Source organism: Geospiza fortis, unplaced genomic scaffold, assembly GCF_000277835.1.
Source record: "Geospiza fortis unplaced genomic scaffold, GeoFor_1.0 scaffold37, whole genome shotgun sequence".
Taxonomy (NCBI): Eukaryota; Metazoa; Chordata; class Aves; order Passeriformes; family Thraupidae; genus Geospiza; species Geospiza fortis.
This window is the reverse complement of record NW_005054449.1, coordinates 168,533-178,787: the sequence shown is the minus strand read 5'-3', so window position 1 is coordinate 178,787 and position 10,255 is coordinate 168,533. Positions and strand designations below refer to the sequence as shown.

Sequence of the window (10,255 nt, the reverse complement as noted above, 5' to 3'; positions counted from 1 at the left end):
GCACGCACAGCTCTCTCTCCCTGCTCTGATAAAGTGCATCCTTGCTGCTTCCCTCAGGATGGCTGCACCCCATCCCTCTGCCACATCTGGGCAGAGAAAACCCCTCCTGCTCTGCTGCTGCAGGGCAGGGACCGCCCAGGCAATGAACCCCGGGGTGCTCAGCCCAGCCCAGCCAGCCTGGGGGCTCAGTGCAAACGTGCTTCACCTCCTCACCTTTCCCTGCACCTTCCACCACCTCTGGGGCTGTCCTTGAAGACAGGGAAAGGACAGTGGCACCTTGGCTCAGCTCCTCAGGCAGCGCTGAGGGCGCCCTTGCCCTGTGCCGCATCCCTCACTCATCAGCCCCTTCATACCACACACTCACTTGCGTCCTGCTGCCCCGGGGTCTGCCCCATCACCCCCACTCCCCAGAGCCCTTGCCCAGCTCGGGGACAGCCATCCTGCAGCTCCAGGCTTTGTCCTGGCCCTCTGCCCCGCAGTGGCCACGCACCTGGTGAGCTGGGGCGCTGCAGCTCACGGGCACAGGGGGCACAGGCTGTGCTGAGCCCTCCTGGACATCCCAGGGCGCTGCCCCATCCCAGGCAGGCTGGGCCCAGCAGCGGGAGCCGCCTGCCCTGGCAGTGCTGCTCCAGGCGGGGGAAGCCTGGCCCATGGGGTTCCACTGCAAGCAGCAGAGCCTGGTCAGCAAAGCCTTCCCTGGGCGTGGGGGACACGGCCAGTGGCAGTGACTGCTGCCTGCTGGTGGCCCCTTTGCTCCACACACTAGTCCATCTTGTCCTGGTCCTCCTGGGGGCGGTGGTGGCCCTGGCTGTGATGGCACAGGGCTATCCAGGTGTGCAGGGTGCTGGGGACAGCAGCACCCCCAGGGTGCAGACGACAGGACCCACCACAGAGCCCCAAATGCCAGGGGGCAGCAGGAGTTGTGCAGAGCTGCCCCACTGACACCTCCTGCATCTCGGGATCCATCCAGGGAAAAGCCTCAGCCCAGCAGAGCAGGGACTGGTCCCAGCCCAAGAGCAGGACAGAAGCAGGGCATCATCCCACCAGCTCCAGGGACAAGGAGATGGACAAAGGTGACAGCCCCACATCCCCCTGCCCACCCCTGCACCTCGTGACAGAGCACAGGGGCTGCCCCCCGCTCCCCCGTGCCCCTGTGGCTGTGGCTGGCAGCCCTGCAGCTGGCACAGCTCCGCTGCAGAGCACGGCACTGCAGGAAGATCCAGGAGCAGAGGGGAATTTAGTGAGGGGCAGTGAAAAGTCAGACAGCAGCCCCTGGGGAAAACCCCAAGCTCAGCAGCAGGGTGGGTGCTGCTTGCAGACCCTCAGAGCAGGAGAGCCCCATGGCCAAACATTCCTCGATGCCCTCCAGGCAGGGGAAGCTCAGCTTTGCTGAGTGCCAGCGTCAGTGTCAGGCCAGCCAGACTCTGCTGTGCAGCCCCAGCCCGAGCCAGCAAACCCAAGGATCAGCCTCCAGGATTCTGCTGGAATCTGGCATTTGCCCTGCAGTCCCTGGCTGCTCAGAGTGCCAGGAGCAGGATCCCCAGGCTGACCTGAACCAGGGCCAGCCTGCCAGGGTGGGGCAGGGCTCTGCCTCCCCCACGTCCGTGCTTGCCAAATTCCTGCAGGTTCCCACGTCTGTGGGCGCCACGTGCAGCCCGGTGCCAGCAGCGCCAGCACACCCAGGGAGCTGTGCTGGGCAGGTGAGCAGGGCGCTGTGTTCCCAGCACAGCAGCATGTGCAGACGCCCCAGCAGCTCTGGGCTCAGCTCAGTTCCTCTGGAGAGGCAGCAAGGTGCTGAATTGCCTTCCCTCTGCAAGGCGTGCGAGTTTGGAGCAGCCACCAGAGCCACCAAAAGGGACCTTCTGGCGCCATCACTGAGTGCAAAGGCCTCCCCAGTGTCCGTGTCACCCACTGCAAACAAACCAGTCCGGGATCTCACCTGGTTTCCAGTCCAGGCACTGCTGGGACCCCCCTCTGCCCAGTGTCACCCCGGGGGGTTGGCACTGTGACAGGCTGGGTGTCCTTGGTGTCCCCTCCCTGCACGGTCGGTGCTGAGCGAGGCTCGTCTGCCCCGTCCTGCTGAGACAGCCCCGGGGGAGCTGGGGCAGAGAGGCTGCAGGGGAAGGGCTCAGGGCCAGCTCTCCTCCTGCAGCAGAGCCTCCAGTGATGACACAGCTGAGCCCAGCCCTGTTTTCCATCCTCCTGGCACGGGCAGGGTGTGGGAACTCAAATCCTCCTTGCTCCATGCAAGGGACCAGGCATTTCTTCCATTCTTGGTTCAGATCCTCTTGTCTCAGACCCCAGAGACAACGGAGACTGAATGTGAGACTCCCTAAGGTCTGAGAACACTGTCCTGCTCCCACAGACCCTGGCTTGAGGATCCCATCTCTGAGGATGATGTCCTAGCAGGAGTCTGAGCCCCAAGTCCTTCTCTGCCCGTTTGCTCCCTTTGCTGAAGACTGGGATGCAGTGGGGCTTGTGGGGAAGAAAAAATAAAGAAAAAAGGAAAAAAAAGGAGAAGAATTTGCACAGAAAGGAAAGGGGGATGCAGCAATCTCTGTGGCTACAACGACAGGAAACTCTAAAGCCTTGTGCAACTCCACCTCTGGCATCTTTGGGCTCTTCTCAGCGCTGACTCCCACGCTGCTGGCCAGGACGAGGAACGGGGCCATGGCTGCACTTCCAGCTCTGCAGCTCCCTCCTCCCAGCCCTGCCCAGCCCCAGCTGCTGCTCCCCCTGCATGGGCCAGGCTCCTCCCAGCCGTGCTGGGCACAAACCCCTGGGCTGGGCTGTCCCTGCTGTCCCCAGGGCAGCGCCAGGCAGGGACAGCAAGAGGGGGCCCAAGCTCTGTCAGTCCTGGGGGGGAGAGTGGCACATGCCAGGGCTGTACAAAACGTTTTGCAATGAAGAGTGTGTGTGGAAAGGTTAAAACAGTTCCGAGATGTCTCAAAACCCTTCTCGGCTGAGCCAGGCCTGGCTGGCACCTCCCAGCGCCTCCACCACGGTCTGAGACCTGCAGGAGCACCGTGTCCATCTGCAGAACATCTCTCACAGCAGGCCAGGCCCGGGAGCGGCACCGGGGCCCCACGGCCCCCTTATCTCTCAGATTTGACCTTGTACCTGAGCACCAGGTAAGCCAGGAGCCGCAGGATGACGAAGAAGATGCCCAGGATGAGGAAGTCCAGGTAGAGCTTGGCCTCCTCCACATCCAGCTCCTGCAGGATCTTGATGGGCTTTTGGAAAGGGCAGAAGTCCTCGAGGCACTCGAGGTCCTCGCGCTCCATGGCGTAGATGGTGAGGATGACCCCCTCGAAGCCATACCTAGGGCAGAGCACACCTGAGGGTCACCAGGGGCACAGGGCAGCCCAGGACAGGGAGCTCTGGCCAGAGCTGGGGTCCCACCTGACATAGGAGACGTAGGAGCTCCACTGCAGGTAGGTGGGGATGGTCTTGAAGCTGACGAAGAAGCCCGAGAAGAGCAGCACGGGGATGGCAGTGACAGGTCCCACAAAGGTGGCCACCTGGGGAGCAGAGGCCGCTGGGGTCACGTCCCTGCCCACCCGTGGGCAGCACTTCACCCCAAACTGCCACAGGGACCCTTGCAACTCTCCACGGAAGAGGCAAAGCCTGTCAGACCTGCAGGGAAGTGGAAGCAGCTCCGATGAGGAGCCCCAGGGACTGGGCCACCAGGGCGGTGGCGGTGGCCAGGGCGGAGAAGAGCAGGAAGCGCGTGGCCGCGGGGGGCTGGCCCGTCATCCAGTACACGATGCTGCAGTAGGCGATGGGGCAGATCACCTGCGGGGGACAGGCACACAGCCCTGCTGGGCCCCAGGGCCATCCCCATCCCACTGACCCCACAGACACAGCTCTGCTGGGCCATCTGCACCCCACTGACCCCACAAACACCACCCATGGCCATCCCCACCCCACTGACCCCACAGACACAGCTCTGCTGGGCCATCTGCACCCCACTGACCCCACAAACACCACCCATGGCCATCCCCACCCCACTGACCCCACAGACACAGCTCTGCTGGGCCATCTGCACCCCACTGACCCCACAAACACCACCCATGGCCATCCCCACCCCACTGACCCCACAGACACAGCTCTGCTGGGCCATCTGCACCCCACTGACCCCACAAACACCACCCATGGCCATCCCCACCCCACTGACCCCACAGACACAGCTCTGCTGGGCCATCTGCACCCCACTGACCCCACAAACACCACCCATGGCCATCCCCACCCCACTGACCCCACAGACACAGCTCTGCTGGGCCATCTGCACCCCACTGACCCCACAAACACCACCCATGGCCATCCCCACCCCACTGACCCCACAGACACAGCTCTGCTGGGCCATCTGCACCCCACTGACCCCACAAACACCACCCATGGCCATCCCCACCCCACTGACCCCACAGACACAGCTCTGCTGGGCCATCTGCACCCCACTGACCCCACAAACACCACCCATGGCCATCCCCACCCCACTGACCCCTCCACGGCCAGCCTGGGGCAGCGGGCAGGGAGTGGCTGTGCCAAGGGTGGCACGGCAGCGCCAGGGTGGTGACCAAAGGCACCAAAGCTCACCTGGAAGGGCACGTCTGCCATGGTCTTTGCCAGGTAATAGGCTTTGAGGCTGTACCAGTAGTTCAGGTGTTCCCTCAGGAACACGGTCATCTCCTGGGGGACTGCAGGGAAACGGGGTGAGCAGCCAGCAATTCCCTGCCCTGGGGTGCTCCAGCCCCTCTCACACCCACCCTGCAGGTGGGATGCACCACCTGCATCATGAGAGGGTGCCCAAACCTTCTTTGGGGGAAAAAAAAAATCAATGGCTGATAGGAGGAATTTCCACACGGAAAAGTCAGCTTGGGTGGGGCTTTTTACAGATTTACACACATTTTCTCAGATTAAAATAATAAAACATTAAAATTCCAGCATTCTGCTTTGAGCCAACAGGGGTCAAATAGCCAGATTGTAGCCAAACAAAGGGCAAAACTGCAATACAGGCAAACAGAAGGCTTTCCCCTGTTTAATTTTTTCTCTCCTCTCTTATTTTCCCCCTTCTGCCTGATCCCTCTGGCTCCCCACACCCTGCCCAGCACACCCGCAGTGCCACACAGCTGGAGCACCCCAGCAGCTGGGAGCAGGGGGGATTTGGGGGCAGGGAGCTCCTTACAGGTGAGGATGGTGGGCATGAGGGCAGCGAACATGAGGAAGAGCATGGAGAAGAAGAGGAAGCCGGTGTTGTTGAAGACCTTGCCCGCGTCGTTGCCGATGTGCAGGTAGAGCAGCCCGATGAGCACCCCGATGCAGATGTGGGACATGAAGCGCAGGTGGGTCAGCACCTGCGGGCACAGCGGGGCTCAGCAAGGCAGGGCTGCACCCCAAAAACATCCCAAGGGAGCAGAGGACAGCCCGTGGAGCTCCTTGTCCCTGCCAGACCCCAAAGAGCCCAACCCCGAGCCCTCACCGTGTCCCGTAGGATGCAGATGAAGGTTCTCTTGAAGAGGATGCAGAACTGAGTTGAGGTGCTGGTGGCAAATGTGTGGCTCTCGATGTGATCCACGTCCTGCAGGAGCACAGGGACGTGGGTCAGGTTCTCACCACGGGGTCCCTGCTGGCACGGGAGGCTCCTCTGAGCCCCACTCACCGTCCCACACGTGGGGCACGATGAGTCTGCCTTGTCAGGGCTGCTCTTCTTCTCGGCCATGGTGCACATCCCGTTCTGCACAGCGCGGAACAGGACGGGGTTGAGGTCCCCGTACTCCCCTGAGGCCACCTCGATGACTGTGGAGGAGGACAGGACCCCTGAGAGGTGCTGAGCCACCAGCACCTAGCAGGAAGGGCACAGGCAGCTCCCTTGGGCATCCTGGGCAGCCCCCAGGGCTTGGGCACGGGGTTTGGAGCTGGGGTGGGGGCACTCACTGAAGTCAGCGGGGTTGTGGTACGTGGGGCAGTGGAGGCCAAGGCCCTTCAGGTAGGGGATGAGGTTGGTCACGACGCCCTTGAAGATGCACTGGCCCTGGCTCAGGATGTAGAGCTGCAAGAGAAAACCAGGATGTGGCAGGTGCAGGGCAGCCAGGGCACTGCCACCCCCTCCAGGCACAGGCCACCCTTGCCAGACCCCAGCCACACAAACCCAGGACAAATGCCTGCAGCCACCCCTCCCATGGCCTCTCTCCTGGCTCTTGGGGCCAGAGGGACCCTGTGCCAGGCCAGACCTTGTCGAACATCTCGAAGAGCTTGGCGCTGGGCTGGTGGATGGTGCAGATGATGGTGCGCCCGCCCTGAGCCAGGGAGCGCATCAGGGACACCACCTGGAAGCAGGAGGCACTGTCCAGACCACTGTGGCCACGCAGGACGGGGTGGAGAGGAGAGAGAGACAGCAGAGAGAGAAGGGCAGAGTTGAGAGAGGGACAAGAACATCCTAAAGACGCCCCCACTTGCGGGCACCCTCCCTCAGATCCACGCAGAACAGCACCAGCCCCAGGGGCACAGTCCCATCCCGTGCTCAGGTGGGCACCTGAGGGCACTGGCCAGGCCAGCAGGGGCAGCCCGGCTGGGCAGGCAGGGCTGGGAGCCCTGTGGGCTCACCTGGTGGGCTCATCGAAGAACATGACGGGCGGGTTGTTGACCAGCTCCAGGGCGATGGCCAGGCGCTTGCGCTGCCCCCCCGACAGGGAGCTGGTGCGGGTGTAGGAGCACTCCAGCAGCCCCAGGGCAGTCAGGATCTCGTTCACCTGTCACACAGCCAGGGTTTGCACGGGCTTTCGTCCCCCTCCCTTCACCCATCCCCTGCTCCCCTTGTCCCCGTGCTGGGGAGAGCTGAGGGGGTCTGACCCACCCTCCCCAGCCCTTACCAGCTCCTTCTTCACCTCCTGCTTCTCACTCAGCTTCAGGTTAGCAGAGACCTGCAGGGAGAGGATGGCCGTGGACTGTCAGATGTAGGGAACAGAGCTGGCTGCACCATGGCTCCCCCCCTCTCTGCTCAGCATGGAGCGAGCAGGATTTTGTTCCTGCATCCCAGAGCCCTTGGAAATGCCCAGCGCCGGTGTGGGCTCAGTGCCCACAGGATATCCCTCACCTCTGGATGTCCCCAGAGCTCACCATCATGGCCTCGAGCACGGTGAGGTGTGGCAGCAGCATGTCATCCTGCATGATGTAGCAGGACATCTTGCGGAAGGTGCGCAGGTCCCGCGGCCGCCCGTTCACCAGGATCTGCCCCTTCATGCCAGTCTCCCTGCAGGAGGGACGGGAGGGGGGATGCAGCACAGCCCTGCACCCCCAGCCCCTCTGGGCCCTCTCAGCCTCACCTGTAGCCAGCCAGGATGTTCATGAGTGTGGATTTCCCGGCTCCCGAGGGGCCCATGATCCCAATGAGCTCCCGCTGGCAGAACTTCCCTGACAGGCATTTGAGGAGAGTCTTGTACCCTGCAGGGGGAGAGCAGCAGGGCTTTGAGCGCTGCCATGCCATCCCAGGACCCCCGTGTGCCATGCCAGGGGCTGCGTGTGCCCCATCAGCACCCCCAGGGCTATGGCCGCTGCAGCTGCCACCTCCAGCACGATCCCTGCCCCTGGGCCTTGGCTGATCCCGCTGATTCCCGGCGCTGAAGAAGCTCCTGACCTGGATCACAGCAAAGAGCAGGGAAATCCCCGGGTCAGGTCAGAGCTGCTGAGGGAGATTACCAGGCTGCTCCTGGATCTGTCTTCAGACGCTGATCCCTAAGGCCAGGGGCAGGGCCAGCGCGGAGCAGGGCAGCAGGGGGCAGGCAGAATTCCCGATCCGGCTGGTGCCTTCATTGGCATTCACGCTGTGGCACCCGGCAGCAGCCGCTGCTAATCAGACCTGGAATTATCTCTGCTTTAAACGCGGCTGATTAGCATTTTCTGGCAGAAGGAACACGATGTGTCGGGAGCAAGGAACAAGCACAGCCTCGGGCTCTCAGGAGCTGCCCCTGAAATGGAGCCCTGGTTGGACAGGAATTGGTTTTGAGGGGTGATAACCCCATGGACCGAGCCTGAGCACCCCTCTAGTGGAACTGTGTCCCCTCTGTGCCCCACGGGGACAGCCGCTGTGGGGCAAGGGCAGCAAACCCAAGCTGGGGCAAGCCCAGGGACAGAGCAGTGACAGTCCCACCTTTCTGGGGAGCCCTGTGGCTCGTCCATCCCCAGGGAAGAGCATCCACCCCCCGCTCCTCCTTTGAGCTCCTCGGGGTCAGGACCCCGCAGCAGGAGGGGGTCCCGCGGGCAGAGGGGCGGCCGGGGGAGGGCGGGGGGCTGCGCAGGGTGGCCAGGGGCGAGCAGGGCCAGCCCCCCCCCCCCCGGCCCCGCCTGAACGGGGGGAGAAAAGCCCCCATCCCACCGCCCCCCCAGGGACCCCCGGACCCCTGGGCTTGCTCCCACCTGGCCCAGCTGCCCGAGCCTCCCCCCGTCCCTCCCTGCAGGGCACTGGCCCGCTGGCAAGCAGCCGGTTCCTCCTGGGTGCTAGAGCACAATCCGCCCTGGAGAGCCCGCGGCTGTGCCATGGATCCTTCTGGGATGCTTCCTCAGCATCCCGGGTAAACAGGGAGGCACCATCCCGGCAGATGTCAGGGCTGCTCCCAGGGCGTTTCAGAGCCTCGGTTTCCCGAGCTGCACAGCCTGGGCACGGGGCAGAGCCCCACCGGGCACTCCTGGCTGGCAGAGCCCCTCACCGAGCCCTGTGACCCCAGTGCCTACTCGTCCCTGCCTGCCTTCAGCTTCTGCAGATCAGCTCACCTCCATCTTATCGGGCTGCCTGATTGGCATCCCATTAACTGAGAGCGCTAATTAAAGCAGACTGCCACCCACCAGCTGCCATCTGCCTCCCCTCTCCCCTCCCTGAGCTCCCGGCCAGAGTCACACACAGGGGAGGGGGCCCCGGCCTGGGCTGCACAGGGAGAGGAAATCCCCCACAAACCACCCCTTCTCCTGGCCAGGCTGGGAGCTGGGGTGTCCTGCTGCATCCCACACAGACATCCTACCCCAAACAGCAGTGCTGGGAACCCCATCCCATCCATCATACCCCAAACAGCAGTGCTGGGAACCCCATCCCATCCATCATACCCCAAACAGCAGTGCTGGGGTATCTCATCCTACCCCATCCCACTCCATTCCACCCCTCCTGGCTGGCCCAGGGTGTCTGCCCAGGCCAGAGTTTTCCCTGGAATGCGCTCTGCCTTCCCCTGGCATTGCCCAGCACAGCGGGACGCGAGCTTTGCCTCCCCCTCGCACGGGCACCCAGAACAAACAGCCGGGCACAAAGAGCCCCTGGCACTCGGAGCAGGGTGAGGTCATGGCGTGCAGAACGGGAACGGGCTGGGAGAGCCCTGCGGGTCCCCTCCCCTCCCTGCCCTTCCCCACCCGCCAGCTCCTACCTCTCTTCCTCCACCAGGATCCCTCCCGCACGGAGTAGGACAGGTCGATGAACTCGATGTTGACAGCCGAGCGCTTGGGGAGGTGGGAAAACCTCTGCGCCTCTGTGATGTGGTTCTCCACCTTCTTCAAGTGGGTGGTGAGCAGCGGGGCGTCGGGAGGGCCGGCGTGGCACACCGTGTCCTCCAGGGCGATGGAGACGCAGGCGGGATCCATGCCCTTCTCTGCCATCCTGCCGCTCTGTGGGGAGCGCACGGGGCTCGGCTCCTCTGCCAGGCACTGCGGGGACCAGCCCACAGCGAGTCCTGGCCCTGCTGGCTCCGCTGTCCCCTCCGCCCAGCTGGGGCCGGCACCCACATCTGGCTGCGAGGATGGAGCCGGCCGAGCCTGCGCCCCGGGGCTCAGGGCGAGGAGCGGCAGGGTTTGCTTCAGCTCCACAGTCAATAATTGATGCACCTCCTGCAGCTCGGTCCGGCTCAGCTCCCCCAGCCCCGGGGGGCCCTGCCCCGGTGCCGGTGGGTGCAGGATGGGAGGAGGCAGAGCTGATGTCCTGCCCTGTGCCTGGGTGTCCCCAAGGACTCACCAGGAACCAGCCCTGCCCTGGCCTTGGGGAACACAGGTATGAAATCCTAAACAAGCAGATGATTCCAGCTGGTTTCCTGGACAAAGCATGACATGCTCCTGGGGCAGAGCAGCCCTGGGTGCATCAGACCCTCAGACAGTGCCTGGCGTCCCCCCGGGCTTGCTGGGAGAGCCTTAACACAACAGGGAGGGGGCCCTGCTGCTGCCATTCCTTCTCTGCCTTCCTCGGCTCATCATTTCACCTTCCGGGCTCTTCCAGCACAGCCTCAGA

At 63.5% G+C, this 10,255-nt stretch overlaps 1 protein-coding gene across 2 annotated transcripts; it reads right to left on the bottom strand.

Moving 5' to 3' along the window:
* Positions 1 to 1,145: 1,145 nt before the first annotated feature.
* On the bottom strand, positions 1,146 to 10,244 carry ABCG4 (ATP binding cassette subfamily G member 4). 2 transcript variants are annotated; one of them, XM_005427628.2, is made up of 14 exons: positions 9,405 to 10,241; positions 7,323 to 7,440; positions 7,117 to 7,249; positions 6,870 to 6,920; positions 6,604 to 6,749; positions 6,231 to 6,354; positions 5,935 to 6,049; positions 5,660 to 5,796; positions 5,480 to 5,578; positions 5,186 to 5,354; positions 4,597 to 4,697; positions 3,637 to 3,795; positions 3,403 to 3,521; positions 1,146 to 3,321 (listed from the first exon to the last, which is right to left on the bottom strand). In XM_005427628.2, the coding sequence occupies exons 1-14, from the start codon at positions 9,631 to 9,633 to the stop codon at positions 3,096 to 3,098; spliced, it is 1,926 nt and encodes a 641-aa protein (XP_005427685.1). In that variant the 5' UTR covers positions 9,634 to 10,241; the 3' UTR covers positions 1,146 to 3,095. The 2 variants fall into 2 exon arrangements, with proteins under 2 accessions (XP_005427685.1, XP_030918374.1); XM_031062514.1 differs by having other exon boundaries at positions 5,480 to 5,796; positions 9,405 to 10,244.
* Positions 10,245 to 10,255: the final 11 nt, after the last annotated feature.